Raw genomic sequence first — 17083 nt, 5'->3', positions numbered from 1 at the left:
CCAGTGGCATACTAGTTAAGTTTGCATGCTCTGCTTCAGTGGCTGGGGGTTCACTGGTTCAGATCCCAGGCGCGGACCTACACACCGCTCATCAAGCCAGGCTGTGCTGGCATCCCATATACAAAACAGAGGAAGATCCCCACATGTTAGCTCAGGGAGGATCTTCCTCAAGCAAAAAGAAAAAGATTGGGCAACAGATGTTAGCTCAGGGCCAATCTTCTTCACCAAAAAAATAAATAAAAGGAAAAAAAAAACAAACAGAAAAAATCAACATGAAGAGAATAGCAACCAAGAAGGAAATTTAAATTTTGAGGAAAAAGTTATACATATATATATATAAAATCATATACTATATATGGATAATTCACATATCATTATTTACATAAGCATCCATCCTCAGAGAAGTAAGAGGAGCTAATTCATCCATGAAACAAGAACACAATGCCCTTTAAAAGAAATAAACGATAAGAATGTACTCTCCGGCATTAAAAATATAATGGTAAAAATGAAAAAAAATCAATGAAAGGGATGGAAGATAAAGCTGAGGAAAACATCCAGAGAATAGAGCACAGTATAAAGAGATGAAATGTAGAAACAGAAAACTAGATGATCAGTCTAGGAGATCCAATATCAGAATAATGGATGTTATAAAAAGAGAGAGCATATCAGGGGAGAAAAAAATCAAAGAAATAATTCAAGTAAACTCCCCTGAATTGAAAAACCTAAGTTTCCAAATTGAGAAAGGATAATCAATGTCCAAAACAGTGCATGAAGTGAACACACACCAAGGTACATCATCACGAAATTTCAAAATTCTGAGGACAAAGAGACGATCCTAAAATCTTCCAGAAAGATTAGGAATCAGAATGACTTCAGACTTCTCAACATAAGCTTTGGAACTTGGAAGGAGACGGAATGAAGTCTTCAAAGTTTTAGGGCAAAATAATTCCCAACTACATCCAGTCAAAGGTAGAATCTTCCTAAATTAAATTAAACCAGGAAATGCATTTATAGTATACTTAGTCTACTTAGTCACAATAATGACACTAATAACCTAAATAAAATTTTCTCATAACTGTATTGGGATGATAGGGATTGATAAAAGGGTGTGTGTACATGTCAAGGGAAGGACAGGTGGGAGGAGAAAAAGGCTAAATTTTCACGGTACTACAGGGAAGGCAGTAGATAAATCCTCAAAAAGTAAAAATCAAGAATTAGCATTACAAGCATGCAATATGAGGAGATGAAGGTAAATATGTAAAGAAACATCTAAAAGCTAACAGTAATGCGTCTTGGAAATAAGAAACGGAGGAGTTTGTTTTTCACGAGCCTTGTAATACTATTTGTGTTTCAAAAGTACGTGCTCTTGAACTTTGATAAAAATGAATTTAAAAAGAACATACAGTATTAAGGCCTCTATATCCACAATCCTCTATTATGGTAAACTGCTCTTTTTTCACAAGATTTCATCCTTGGAATAAACATCTTATTCTTAAAAGGAAAGAATGAAACTATTTCAATCAGATTATAGGAATGTCACAGAAAGTATATTTATTGATACAAATCCAAATACAAGGCAGGTGGGAGAATTCAAACGAATCCTTGATTTTCAAAATAAACAACCTTCCAGTAGAGGGTTCTAAGACAAAATACCTGCCTCACCCATAGAAAAATATGAATATGAATAGGTTTCATCTAAGCCCATATGCATAATCTGAATGTATGCCCAAAGTAATATGGTCTAATGAAATGTTTAAGATGCACACCAGATTTGAGCCATAATCAAAGTGTTCCTTTGCTAGAGTCAGCCTTACATATATTAGGACTTCATCCTCCTTCTCACCTGAATTACAGAATCATCAGAGCTTGAAATAAGAGTCTTCCCAACAGTTGTGAACTGGACGTGCCGTACAGCGCTCTTGTGCCCAATCTTGGATTGGAAGATTCTGTTGTTTAGGAGTTCTAAAATCTTCAAAGTAGAAAACCACAGAAAATTAACACAAAGAAATTCAGCAACACCTAGGGATTACACCCCAAAGATATTTAATTAAAATTAGACTGCAGAAGGGTATGGACGCTCCATCTCATAGTGCTTTCAGTTTAACTAAAGACACACAAATGCATGGTACACATACATACACGCAAATCTATGCACACGCACACACACATCCTAAGATAAAACACTCACTAGAACGACCAGATGGCACTAGGAACCAGTGGTCCTTCTGAGTACTCAACTACCCAATTCATCAAACAAGTGGCAGTCTGGGTTCAGCCTCCAAAATGAAAATAACATTTAAGATAAAAGAGAGAGAAAAAAGAAAAAATCCTGGATGAGAGACAAGGAAAACTCTTAATACGACAACACAGACAAGGAAAGATAAAGGATGATGAGGGAGACAGGTAGAGGAAAAGAGGATACAAGTAGGATGGGATGCAGTGCACTGAGAAGACTTAAAAAGACTAAAGACTATATGCCAAACATAGAGATTAAGAAAGCGGTAACAGAACTCAAAATAATGACTATGTCAAAAAGGCTTTCAAATGAACTCATAAGAAAAATAAAAAGTAAATATGGTTCCTTTGCCCAAATTCTAAAATGTATTCAAGGAAGTCTAAGGAAAATACCAATGATGCTAAAAGAGGAGATTGGAGAAATTCAAACTTAACCCTTATGTCTGAAAAAAGGTCCCTTAGATAGCAAAGGGGAATTGTGTGAACGAGCCCCTTCCTGAATGAGCAGGATGGACAATCTCATAATTCCAGTGGGGGGAGGGCAGACAGCAGATGAGCACAGAGGCTCAGAGACCTGGCTTTGAATCCTAGCTCTGCCACTTTTATGAAGGTTGTGGAAACCAGTTTAGGCATCTGTAAAACAGGAATAATTTATACTTAACACCCAGGATATTATAATAATTCAATAAGAGCATCTGGCACAGTAAATATCTAACAAATGGTAGCTGTTATTATTTGATGATACTAGGCTAACCACATGAAATTGTCATTTTATAGGTTAAAGACTATCTAATATTTGTAATTTCATGATTCACTGACATATTATGTATATTATTTGATGATTTCGAGGGGGATAAGGATAAGATTATTTCCTCCCCTCAGGCAAAGGCAGCAGTGCCCCACATGACACCTCTAACCCAGTGCCCATAGCCAAGTACTGCCCCTTCCCCACATGATGAGGGATATGGATCAAGCACATGTGTATTTTGAGTTATTTTTCTTGAATTATCTATACAGCTTATTTCAAGATACTTAGATGGTAAAACAAAAAGAACGTAATGCTGACTTGGCAACAAAGTAAAACGAAAAGGGGAACCAAGGATCCTTTAAGAATAAATAATAATACACAACAGAGGGAAAAGTAAAGCTTATCTATAAGTGTACAACTATCCCTTGCTTAACAAACATTTACAATCTACTTTTTTAAGAATAGCACCCATTTTCACAATTAATAAATAATTTTTCACAAAATGAAAAAAACCACAAAGCCTTAATTCTGAATCCATGCCACAATGGCCATGGCAAATATACAATAGCATTGACATTACTTACCAAACGCTTCCTTCTTCACTTTGTGTATAAACATATAGTCTCCTTTTTGAGGGGCAATATGGACTAGAGAATATTTGTGTAATTCTCTATGAAAATGAATCCAAAGTAAAATAAATGTGGCTGGTGCCACAATTAATAAATTAAGAAATAATTCCAAAAAGCTTGGGTGAGAAAAAGTGAGAAAAGAAGGTAATATTCTCTGAAAAACTTAAACAGCTAGAGAAACTATGCTTTTGTGATGAGTTTCATTTGTGATGTGATTTAATTTTTATCCAAAATGATTTTTATTAGACTATCTTTTTAGCCTTACAACCTCATTGTATTTTTATTTATTTGGTCATGTTTGATAAGGATTTCAGGTGGTGAATAGGTGTACTTCTAATACCAAAAGTAGAACACAGGGGTTGGTGAAACAGGTAAACACAGGGCAACCCCACACTGACAGTCCCAATGAAGCTTAGTACCACAATGGAAACTATACCCCGAACAGGCTGAGCTTTTAAGAAGAGGGAAAAAATGCTCTTTGCATAGTTAGCTAAATCTCTGATAGTGTTTGATATACTCGAAGAACAGCAAAACAACTAGGTAGAGACTAAGGAACACAAAAAGACCAAAAATATGAGAAATAGTAGTAAAGGCAATCTGAAAAATATACAACCAACAAGATGGTAAGATTATTTTTAGCCTATGGAAAAATGGTTAATATATCACAGATTTATTTAGTATATGAGTCTATAATGCCAGACATACAATTTATTTTAAATAAACAGCTACACTGCACAGAATGACTCTGAAGACTAGAACTGAATACCTTAATGGCTCCATCTTCTCCTCCAAGTGCAACATACTGAAGATTTGGACTTAAGCAACAGGAACTAACTTGAGCTTCAGTCAGATAATCAATCTGACCTGTTTTTCCATTAATGAGCTAATGAAAAATAAGACACAATCAGTTACTAGGCTGTAAGAGCAGTTTTTGTTCTTTAGTACACAGACTTCAATAGAAAAATAAATAAATAAAACAGAAAATAACCAACAAGAGCTCCCAGGGGAACAACAAAGCTCTAGCCTAGTCTCGGCAGCTGCATTTAGCACTGCACGCTTTCATTTCATTTCACTTTTGTGGTTCAAATATATTTTCATAAAATAAAACAAGCTTTAAAAGGTTTAAAAAGCAGCTGCTATGTCCACCACCTGAGACACATCTGCCTGATTTCTAACCGCACAGCTACTTCCACACCGTTCTCCCTTTTTTCACAAAGCACATTTTAATAGGGCCATCGTTTGTTAAAATACAATTTTCTGATATTTTTCAAGAGGGTTGGTGAAATGAGACGGAGACAGACTACATAAAAAGACAAATTCAAATTAAAATGGGTTTTATATCCTCCAAATCACTCACAGAACAATATAAATTGAGAATCTTTTTCTTTTGGGCAGAGGGGGCATTGGAGAAGAACCCATAAGTATAATTTGGGTGGCTGGACTCGTAACGCTTAAACTAAGATTACCCAATTTCATAATATGTACCAACATTAATGACTATTTTTAAAAATCCCACTTAATAAAGATGTCTTATCACTCAACTAAAACATGTGAGCTGGGAAAATATTTCTCAAGCTTAAATCAACTGTCAGATAACTCTTAAGTGTTACAACCTAAAAGTCTTGAGATATTTTTCAGTATGAAATAAGCAGTCATCTTTGTTTCAGGTACAATGATTACAGGGTCAATCAATCAAGGTAGCTTTTTCTTTACAAAATTTTACCCAGCATGTTCTGATCTATTAGACATTCAAAATGAAGACTGTGTTAGTAAAAGCTGAATATCCTCTTTTTCTCAAAAATCAATTTCCATATTCTTTTTAAGTAGTGATTGAAAGAATATTTTTTCCCCTTAGATGGAACTATGATTTGTCAGTTTATCCTCTGAACTCTCCCACAATCACTGACATAGAATAAAATGATCCTTTGATAGTCAGATGACTTAATTTTTAAGTCTCATAGTTATGACAACTATTAAAGTAAGGCTGCACAAATTTAATAAAGGTAATACAAGCATGAGGACTCTGAACTTGATGAGAAAACTGCAGTGGGTAATATCCCAAGTGGAAGAATCAGTCTGCTAAAAGTCAGTAATGAACAATTCACGTTCAATTCCACATCCCAATTCATCCCAGAAATACAGAGCATTGGGAGTACCTCATCAACATATTAAGGACAATAGTAAAATACAGAACAAGCCACATTTAGAAGTGTCTCACAGCTTGACTCTGATTCCCACAGTAGATGAGGAGAAATTACCACACGCCAAAGACAATTTACTCCCAGATATCTGTCCCCTCAATTTGGACTCCACCTTGACCCTACAACACAGCTCACAGACCTTGAAGACGAAAAGAACCTTACAAGTGAAGAAAGTGACACTCAGAGAAGTGACGCAATTTACTCAACATCGCCGAACTGCCCAACGATAAAGCTTGAACCTTACGTGGGTCTCCTGAGGGAACGGTACAGTCACTGTTCTCTCCACTACATCAAGCTGAGCTTTGCAGCTTTAGAACTAAAGTTCTGTCCTATGCTGTCAGTCTGTCTCAAGGTCTGGGTATCTCTCATACCATCCATGTGCACACTCCGTTTCTCTCTCCTCTTCACTCTTCTGTTTCTCTCTTTGCTCCCGCTCTACTTCACTATCTCATCTCATTCTCTCACATGTTCTTGCCCCCTATCTTTCAATAACCAAATCAAGAAAAATCACATGCAAAGCTGGCATAAGATCACATTATCATTGCTAAAACCTTTCCCTAGAAGTTGATAACACACTTCCATAAATCTATCTAGAAAAAAGTTTAACTCAAGTTTGTAATCCTGCTTCTAAAGAGCTAACAAAGGTCCTAAAATAACAAATAGACTGTGAGAAAATAGTTCACAGGATCATCACCCCTCACCTATGACAGTGTTTCTGTCCCTCCCAATCTTGTCTCTCAAGGAATCCTCAGGCCAAGGAAGAACGTCTCAGCACCTTACAGAAAAGCCACACTGACCCCTGCCCTTCGTCTCTGGGTGCTGCTCTTGCCACCTCTCAGCCAAGAGTCACTGTCACTTAGCTCTATATTCCGACATCTCCTTCAATGGCCCCCCTACACTAAGCCTTCTGTGTCTCGAGTGCTGGCTCATCCAGAGGGTGAAGAATTCCTGCTCCTGTTTGCATGCTTTCTTGCCTCAATGTGTAAGCCCCCTGTACAATCTAGACGCATCTTGTATTCTGTGGCCTTTGTGTTTGACCTTCCAAGAGGTGGTTGCCTTCTCTTGCTGCCACTACCTAGAATGCTACCTTCACTTTCAGGACTTCTCTAGCAATACAACACCAACTGCACTGGACTTCTACAGACAACACTTTATTCAAGCCACCAACACAGTGGGGCCAACCTGCTCTTGAGTTCCAATGATCCTTAGGGCATCTGCTTTCTGTTACCACCACTCAAAGCGCCTTACTACCAAATCCTCTGCCAACAGATCTCTGGGGCTCCTTTCCTCTTCAGCCAGTCAAGAAATGCCTTCCTCTTACATACTGCATGCTCTGTTGAGGGGCAGCAGGGAGAACAGTCTAGAGTAGAGCTGTTTGGATCCCTAAGAGATACAGTTCTTTCAATTTTACCTCACAACCCTTTCCTTTTGAGGGAACATAATAAGCATTCAATAAACTTTTTTTTTTTTAAAGATTGGCACCTAACAACTGTTGCCAATCTTTTTTTTTTTTTTTGCTCTTTTTCTCCAAATACCCCCAGTACATAGTTGTAAATTTCAGTTGTAGGTCCTTCTAGTTGTGACATGTGGGATGCCACCTCAGCATGGCCTGACAAGCAGTACCATGTCTGCGCCAAGGATCTGAACCAGTGAAATCCTGGGCTGCTGAAGCGGAGCGCGTGAACTTAACCACTCAGCCACGGGGCCAGCCCCTCAATAAACATTTCTTGAACAAACGTGTCAGTAAATGAATGAATGAACAGGTATATTTCAGTATGTAAAGCCCAGCTCCTTCCACCTCCGTTCCAATGGGTCACACACCTTCCACACTTAAGGTGATGTTTGTTCTTTCCTTTCCCTGTAATAAAACTTCCATTGGTATGCTCATCCCCCTTGAACACCCCAACAGACATGTCTAAATCACTATTGCAGACAAGTTCAAGTATGGCCTCATGATATCCTCGATTCTTTGCAAATCAAGGAATGTGATCATAGATATCAAGAGGAGAGGAATGAGATGAAGCAAGGTATCACCTTTTTATTTCTAAATACTAGGATATCTGAGCCTCAGCTCAAGACCTATACGTTTATTCAACTAATACCAACTAGGCATCTGTTAGATACTATACAATTATGCCTAATCCCAAGTCCAAAAACAAACAAGAAAAATTGTGAAATTGAAACTTTGATCAATACAATTTTTTAAATTGTTTTCTAAAAAATACTCACTTGCAGACGTCTCGTGTTGTCAACTGCGAGAATCATAACTTCATTTTCTTGAAACAGAACGTCTATTTCTTGCTTTAACACTATACCAGAGTTTTTACATACTTTCTTTGTCTCCCAGAGCTGATTAAGAGATTAAAAAACTAAAATAAGATAACTGTATCTGAAACAATGTAAAGACAAGTCTTAGACTTAAGGCAAGATACAAACCATGCTTTACACTCAAAATGCCTATGACACTAGAAATTTTTCAATTAGATTATAATTCCACAATAAATATTAACTACATGCTACAGTAAGAAGCAATTAATATTAAGAGAAATAGATGCTAGAGCCAAAACGCCTTAGAATGAATTCTAGTTCTAACTAAAGTTGTAACTTAACCTAGTGATACTCAAGACAAGGACCTCCTACTGGTTCTCAAAGTGTTTGATACAAAGATAAGGAGCCTGCACCAAAATGTAAACCAACTAAATCACTAAACACACTGTTAACAGTGCTTAGTGATACAGTTGATTTTTTTTAACACAACTTTCTTGATGAAGGCAGCAGTGCACTGATTTCCACTCTGGCTCAAGCTTACTGAGACCAGCACTTTAAGTAGCACTGACTTAACCTTTCTGTGCCTATTTCCTCAGCTGCAAAAAGGACTGTTGTGAGAATGAGCAAATTAATACATGTACAGTACTTTGTACAATGTTTGGCATATAGCAAATACTAAATAAATTTTAGCTGTAATTTGTACACAACACTGTATTCGATGCTACAGGGACAAACCAGGGCCCCTGGCCTCAAAGAGTTTATAATTTAAGATGTGTGAACAAGTCAGAGGAGCAGTGGAGCACTGGAGGTGAGGATTAAGTCAAATCTACACTTAAATTCAAGGCAGAATTTGATAACAATAAGTAAATGAAATAGAGTTATATGGCATTAAAGAAAGGGGACATTCCCCCAAATGGAATACTAGAAAAGACATCATAGAAGGCTTGGGGGGACCTGTAGGATCGTCAGGGTTTCAACAAGGAGAGATACAGGGAAGTAGGGTATTCCAAACATAAGAAACCACATAAGCAAAAGTACAGAAGCAGGGAACTACAGGGTGTTTGGGAAAAAGTGAGCAGTCAGTGTAGGTTACCTGTAGGAATAAACTAGAAGACAGGCTGCAGCACACTGTGGAGAAGTTTAACGGTAGACCTAGGAGTACATATTTACTTTGGTAGGCAAAGGAGCCACTATCTGTTTCTGAACAAAAACGACACGACTATATTGTACATGAGGAAAATACCTTGGAAGCAGCATTCAGAAAACCAAGAAAGAAAAGACTTGTGGCAGAGACTAATACAAGAGAGGCAACAGGTAATGAGCATCTAAACTGGAAACAGAAAAGTAGAAATAAATGGTAGAAAATGGAAAGTTAGAATCCATTAGAATTGGCAAGTATTTGGATGTGGGAATTCAAGACAGAAGAAGAACAAAGAGTCAAAAATTACTTTGAGAAATCAAACGTAAAATATATTTGGACTTCTCCAGTACCTGGCCCATGGTAATACTCAATGAACGTGTGCTGAATGAATGAGACTGTTATAGTCCATATAGCACTTTTCAAGGATAAATATGACTCTAGAAGTTTCCTGTCTGTCTTCTCCCAATACTGCCCATCAATTTCTTAGCTTGTAGGAGGTTTAGCTTACCATCAGTATGTCTAAAATGAAAATCTCAATATTTCTCACCCTAATTGTCTCATCATCAGAAGATGTCAAAAATGATGATCCATCAGGAGAAAACATCACAGAATGAACCCAACTTAAATGTCCTCTGCAATCAGCTACTTTTAAACACGAGTCCATATTCCACAACTATAGAATAAACACAGCATACAGGAAATCACATTCATAAGCATTTTGAACACATCAAGAATACTGAAAATAGCAAGAATAACCCAATAATTCCTCTTCTATAAATACAGCCCAAAAACACACCAGCAAAAATGCAAAATGACTTTTGCAGAAGATTATTCATTACATCACTATTTTTAATATCAAAAAACTAGAAACAATCCAAATGACCAACAATAGGGAACCAACTGAATAAACTACATTAATCACATAATGGAATACTATGCAGCCATAAAAAGTAATGAGAAAAACACCCATAATGATTAGTCTCTAGGATATATTGTTTACAGAAAAAAAGCAAAAAGTATATATATTTCTGCAAAAGAGTATATTATAATATATATGTGTATACATATTTATATACACACTATACTATATAGGAGATGAAAAACAAATATTTGAATATATAGATGGATACAGATGTGGAGATACATACATATGAATACATATAGAAATCTGCTTATATATGTAAAAAGAAACATTGGAACATTAAACCCAAACCAAAATGGTTACCTATGGGGTGGGTAGGAAGAGTGGAGGAGACGGGATAGGAATGAAAGTGAGACTTCTCTGAATATAATTTATTATAAAGCTTTGATTTGGAACTATGCAAACATTTTATCTATTTTTTATTTTTTCCTGAGGAGGATGTGCCCTGAGCTAACATCTGTGCCAATCTTCCTTTATTTTGTATGTGGGTCACCACCACAGCATGGCTGATGAGTGGTGAAGGTCTGCACCCAGGATCCAAACTTGCGAACCTGGACCGCTGAAGCAGAGCGTGCCAAACTTAACCACTAGGCCACAGGGCTGGCCCCATTTTATCTATTTTTTTTTAAATCTATCTAAAAAATAACAGGCTGAACATAAGCAGCTTCCATATTCAGACTATTTTCCACTGTCATCTAATCCTCATTTCATCTAATTGCAAAACTCTACAATAAATGAATGTACTTATTGCACATATACACATTTCTCCTGTTATTCATGCTTATTACAAATTATCAATGTCTACCACCAGCCTAGTTGTGTTTTGTCCTGAGGTCTGCTGTAAATTACTCAAATATATTCCAGTCTAATGAAGTATCATAAGTGCCTGAGTTCCTCTCTTTACACTCTGAATTACAGACCTACTTTATGATTTCAGAACTAGCCTGGACAAAACAAGTACTTCATCACAGGCCCAGTGGTTCTCACTCAGTGAGTTCTATGGCAAACAAATGTGTAACTACATGATATTTTCCTGCCTCACCTCTAGAGTCCAAGCTAAGACGTACAGAGCTAAAGGCCAGAAACGAAAGTGGTTCCCTAACTGAAAAATCTCCCTTGAAAATTTTTCCCCATCTTTCCTTCTTGTTCTCCCCCACCATTTCTTTGTCATTCAGAGCCTCCAAAACCAAGTCCCTATATGTCAAGAACAAAGAATGTTTCCTGGAGCTTTCTAAGAACAGCAGAGGTTAAGGAGTTTAGAAGTGACAAGAGAGGCTGAAAGAAGGGTTTGCTCCTCCACTCCTCCTAAAAATCCTGACAAAACCCAGAAAGGGGAAATTTCCAACCACATCTACCTTGAGGATCTACAGGTAAAGTGTAAGATCTGTAGCAGATCTAAATCTTTCAATTCAAGGACTCTGTCAGAGAGAACACAGCCACAGCACCCTACTTCTTCCCACTGTTTAAAACAGGACTGGAGCTTGTTCACACTCACTGCCTCTGCTTCCAATGGGAAGGATCTTTGCAGGGAAGTTCTTCAGTGTTAGCTCCACTGCTGTACTTAGAATTAAGAGGAGCTTACAGAGTTCACCCACGAATTCTCATCTTATCTGTATCTCCATGCAGAAGAGCTATAGCTCAGCAATTCTCCCTCCACCCCTTCACAGTAAGGGGCAAGGTTGGCAAACTCACTAAAAATTGCTGAAATAGCACAGAACACTGAAGAAGTGCTTGCAGCAGTCAAGCTTACTTTGAAGAGAGCCTGTGAACTGAGTGAATTTCCCTATTTTCCAGATAAAGGCCCATATCCATCTTCTTGGACTCTAATCACAAGGGGCTTCAAATTACCTGGTGCTACAACTCAATCAAGGAATGAGTAGTAACAAAGCTGGGAAAAAACATTCCATCTTTGGAAGAAAAAAATCAGGGAATTCATTGCTTTTTGAAAAAACTCATATAGCAATTCACTGGGTAGAATTCTTCCAGAGCCAGCTAAGTATAGACTCTAAATATAAAATCTATCAGGTAAGTGCAAAATTATAAACATAAACAAGCAATTTATAAAAGTCACTTTATTCATTGGTTCTTGGCAATGAACATCCTAGATTAACCAATTCTAAATTTAACTTTCATCCTATCCTTCTCGATGATCTAAGAAATCTGAACTGGACTCATCTTTCATCATTCCTTTTAGAGAGGAGTCTATGCCTATGTTGTTTAAGAGATGCCATGTTTTTCCGCCTAGGAAACCAGTGGTCGTCCCATTGTTTCCCCAGACCTTGGCACATGCTAACCACTCCAAAAATACTTGGCAAACGATACCGTCATTCCCTGTCATACTGTCAAATCAGGTATTCAATCACTGCTAAAGTAATAAAGCTGGCTATACAGTTTAATATCCTAAAGCTACAGGTCATTATGCTATGAAGAAAATATTCCATAATTTCTCAAGCAAACATCCTCAGCAATTAATGGCTTAAGCAACCCATTCTCTGTCATCCATGTACCCCTGGAGACTCTGACTCCACAGAGTAAATTCAACCACTCACCTCCACACAGTACTGGGACAAAGCTACCACCGCCAAATGGTTACTTGGGGAGAAGTCACAGTATTGGATCGTGCTGTGGTGACCTGTATGGATTTCTGCCAATAGGCCACAGGTATGAACGTCAACAAGCTGTCAACATAAAATAGAGAGATATCTATAAAAGTAAGATATTTAAAAAAATAAGCTATACTCAAAACTAATCTAAATTTATTTCTAAAAGAATATTCTCCCATTTCAAACGTAAAGTATAAGTCCTGAAAAAAATACTGATAATTGGCATAATTAATGACAGCCATAAATAAGATACAAATCAATAAACATACACTTTTAAAATATTGCTCATCTTGAAACATATTTTCTTATAAAGGAAAATTTACCACAGATGATCTCTCAAGCTAGCCTAGTGAGAAGTAAAACCTGGGTGAATAAATGTCTAGATTAGCCAAGTTAACATACACAGCAGTTCTCCCTAAAGCTTGTTTATTCAAAAGAGAAAATGGATACTCATAAATGAAGATGATCAAAATAACACAGAAGAGAGGCTTGCTAAAATGAAATTAGTTCAATCATTTCTATTTCTCTTCAGAGCTACCAAATTACTCCATTATGATCAATCATTTTCCCATTTTTAAACCAAAAAAAGCTATTTTTGAGTAATTCAAGCTTCTTCATTTCAATTTTTGAAAGGTTTTTAAATGCTAAATATACTCTTTCAAAGTTTTTGCTAAATGATGAAAACATTTATATCAATATATAGTATAGTGATTTAAGACCAAGGTATAGTCTTTAAGAAGGGAAAAAAAAAAGCTTCCAGTGGGAGTCATGAAAATGTTCTGTGAATGCATAACCCTGCAAGCAAGAAGACTGCAAGCAGCCCAGCATCAGGGGCCAACAACAAAGGACAGGAAATCAAACCTAAAATGCCTCCCAGGACAGGTCACTCTTAAAAATTAGTGGCTAAGGGGCTGGCCCAGTGGCGCAGCAGTTAAGTTTGCATGTTCTGCTTCAGCAACCCGGGGTTTGCCAGTTCAGATCCCGGGTGCCGACATGGCACTGCTTGGCAAGCCATGCTGTGGTAGGCATCCCGCATATAAAGTAGAGGAAGACAGGCATGGATGTTAGCTCAGGGCCAGTCTTCCTCAGCAAAAAGAGGAGGATTGGCAGCAGATGTTAGCTCAGGGCTAATCTTCCTCAAAAAAAAAAAAATTAGTGACCAAGAGTGATAAAGGAAAGTGGGCAAATATGGGATAGGGAGCTATCCCAGTTACTGGGGAGCAAAAAGAAAAGACTTAACAGTAGGAGAGGACTAACAACACAGAAGTGTTGGAAAGAAACAGGAGGAGAATGGAGAGATCAAAGAGTAAGAAACTGGGATCTACATGTAGTTAAGGGTGACCTTAAGGTAGCTTTATTTTAGCAGGTAAAATAAGAAGCTGGTCTAGATTTTTAAAACAAGAAGGCATTTCATTCAATATAAAATTATTTTCCTCTCCCACTAGAACTTCTCTCTTAAAATGTTCAAAATCTGCTCAATACCATTAGTCATTAGCGAAATGCAAATTAAACCACGAGACACCACTTCACACCTAATAGGATGATAACAATTAAAAAAAAAAGGAAATAAGTATTGACAAGGATGTGGAGAAATTCGAATCCTTGTATATTGCTAGTTGGAATATAAAATAGTGCAGATGCTATGGAAAAGTCTGGTGGTTCCTCAAAAAGCTAAATAGAGAATTACCATATGCCACAGCAATTCCACTTCTAGGTGTATACAGCAAAGAACTGAAAGCAGGTGCTCAAACAGATACTTGTACACCAATGTTCACTGCAGCATTATTCACAACAGCCAAAAGGTAAAAACAACCCAAGTGTCCATAAACAGATGAATGGATAAACAAAATGAGGTATATATCCATATAACAGAATATTATTCAGCCATAAAAAGAAATGAAGTTCTGATACATGCTATAACATGGATGAACCTTGAAAACAGTATGTAAATGGAATGAACTAAACACAAAAGGACCAATATTGTATGATTCCATTTATATGAAATATCTAGAATAGGCAAATTCATAAATTAGAATAGAGGTTACCAAAGGGTGGAGGAAGAGAGGAATGGGGAGTTACTATTTACTAGTTAGAGTTTCTGTTTGGGGCGATGAAAAAGTTTCAAAAATAGTGGTGACAGTTGCACAACATTGTGAATGTAACTAATGCCACTGAATTGTACTTTAAAAATGTAATTCTAATTTAAAAATGGCTAAAATGGAAACTCTTACATATATACATTTTACAAAAAAAAAAAAATTTCTTAAGCAGTGGTTCCTTTGCTGTTCTTAGAGACTTTAACAAACTTTAAACAAAATAAGATATTTTTCTTTAATTTCCTGCTAGAAGGATATACAAGTTTAAGCAACCAAGATCCAAGGGTCATAGCTACTAGATCAACAACAATACATCCCTCAGTGATATATAACTGTATGGTGTATTTCAATTGTGTTCTTTAAAACTGTAATATCTTGGGTGGGGGGAATAGGGAGAGGTTGGTAAAAGAATAAAAACTTTCATTTATAAGAGGATTAAGGTCTGAGGATCTAATGCATAGCATGGTCACTATACTTGATAAGACTGTATTATAAAACTGAAATTTGCTAAGAGAATAGAACCTAAATCTTCTCACCAAAAAAAAAATTATAAAGGTAAATATGTGAGGTGACAGATGTGTTAATTAACTCCATGGTGGGGAAACCTTTCACAATACATATCAAATCATCATGTTGTACACTTTAAGTATTGTACAATTTTATTTGTCAATTACAGTTCAATAAAGCTGAAAATAAAATAAAATTGTAATATCTCATATTCAAGTCTTTTTAAATTAATATTAGAATGGAATGTCACTGAGCCATAAATCAGGAGACCTGGTTCTCCAAATCATGGTGTAACTGTGCTGAAGCTCAGCTGCCTCATTATTATCATAGGGCTACTGCAATTTGCTGTGTCCTTTGGATATTTATATCAAAAGACATTATATATGACAGTACTGTGAATACTACAAATGTACGTAATTACTAGATTTGAAAAAACAGGAAAGCATTTCCTTGTCATTTACTTTTTTTGCGTATCTTCCTCATTTTCTTCATAGAAATCTCATAATCTTCTTCAATCGTTGATGAGTATTTCTCTATCAGTCACCAAATCATTAAATTTTAAGGATAAGAAAGCACTTTGAAAATCACCTAAACCAATGTATTTGAAATTGGGGGGAAAAAAGTGATGCAGAAAGTATTCCATATTCTAAATAAACTTAAGAAACACTGGATTAAACAATATTAATTGTTTCTGTATTGCAGGACTTGAGGTCTTAAACATGTTAGTACACACTGAGTACCTCTAATGTGGAAAAGCCATCGATAACATTTCTCAAACCTGTGTGACCATAGAGACCTTTTCTCATAAGACCTATCAACATCCCCTAGAGCATAGTTCTGAGAGGTTAGGGAGCTAGCCCCAAATCATATAGCTATACTTTCTTTATATCAATGAACAGTGTAAAATGCAACGATCAATAGAAGTTTTAATTTTATTTAAATGAGACTAAATTTGGCTTTTTAAAATAATAGTACTTACGAAGATTTTATTCTTCGCTGCCACCATTATTCTAGCACCATCAGAAGACCATGAACAACATTTCACTATCACTTCCATATCCTCTTGAGGCTCCTCTGAACTTATAAAGAACTGCTTCACATTAATGCTTTTCCTCTCGTTTGCTGATTTCACATCCCAAAGCTTCAAATTACAAAAATTAAAAAAAATTGTTTTAATCTCATATCATACCTCTAGAATTCCACCTGTATTAGATGTCCCACAAATTATTCATTTTGCCTACTAAATTCTTTTTACTCATGTATGACTTTTTATAAGGCTTTTAAATTAAGTACTCCAGTTTCATTCAGCACTTTCCTAAAAAGAAAAAAATTAGAAACACTGCCCAAAATGCAGAATGCAGAATGTAAAACTAACTAAAATGTTAAAAGAGCCTTGTATGGTGTGGAGGTGGCTAAAGATTAGGTATTGACAGTAAAGATGAGCATGGAAGAAAGGTGAGATGCAGAGACTCACGACTTGCCACTGCTGCCCTCTGCTGTGCCAGGCATGAAGTTTGCTTTCCATCTACTATACGCACAGCATGGACATTACACAGGACCCAGTCCAAGCCGAGTTATAATCTAGCAGAGAATCCAGAGACATAAGAAAGTCCCTGAAAATGGAAAGCAAAGAACATGCTAAAAGATACCTTGTGTGCTTGGTGGGGCCAGACAGAGCTCTCAAACAAGTGGATCCTGAGAAACAAGATACCAAAGACTCTGAACCTCACTCA

At 36.7% G+C, this 17083-nt stretch overlaps 1 protein-coding gene across 5 annotated transcripts in view; it reads right to left on the bottom strand.

Annotated features, from left to right (window-relative positions):
* Positions 1–17083, bottom strand: part of APAF1 (apoptotic peptidase activating factor 1) — a 75376-nt gene that overhangs the window by 15474 nt on the left and 42819 nt on the right. For all 5 annotated transcript variants that reach the window (XR_011502655.1, XR_011502656.1, XR_006512444.2 and 2 more), the window contains exons 17-22: positions 16330–16491; positions 12694–12822; positions 9770–9895; positions 8043–8162; positions 4379–4495; positions 1844–1969 (exon numbers count right to left, since the gene is read on the bottom strand). Coding sequence is in view for 2 of the 5 variants with exons in the window: in XM_014834996.3 (XP_014690482.2) it covers positions 1844–1969; positions 4379–4495; positions 8043–8162; positions 9770–9895; positions 12694–12822; positions 16330–16491 (780 nt within the window). In the remaining 3 variants the exon portion in view is untranslated. The remainder of the gene's footprint in view (positions 1–1843; positions 1970–4378; positions 4496–8042; positions 8163–9769; positions 9896–12693; positions 12823–16329; positions 16492–17083) is intronic.

This window comes from Equus asinus, chromosome 4, assembly GCF_041296235.1.
Source record: "Equus asinus isolate D_3611 breed Donkey chromosome 4, EquAss-T2T_v2, whole genome shotgun sequence".
In the NCBI taxonomy this organism is placed as follows: Eukaryota; Metazoa; Chordata; class Mammalia; order Perissodactyla; family Equidae; genus Equus; species Equus asinus.
The sequence above is the reverse complement of the archived record's forward strand: the minus strand, read 5'-3'. Positions and strand labels throughout refer to the sequence as shown.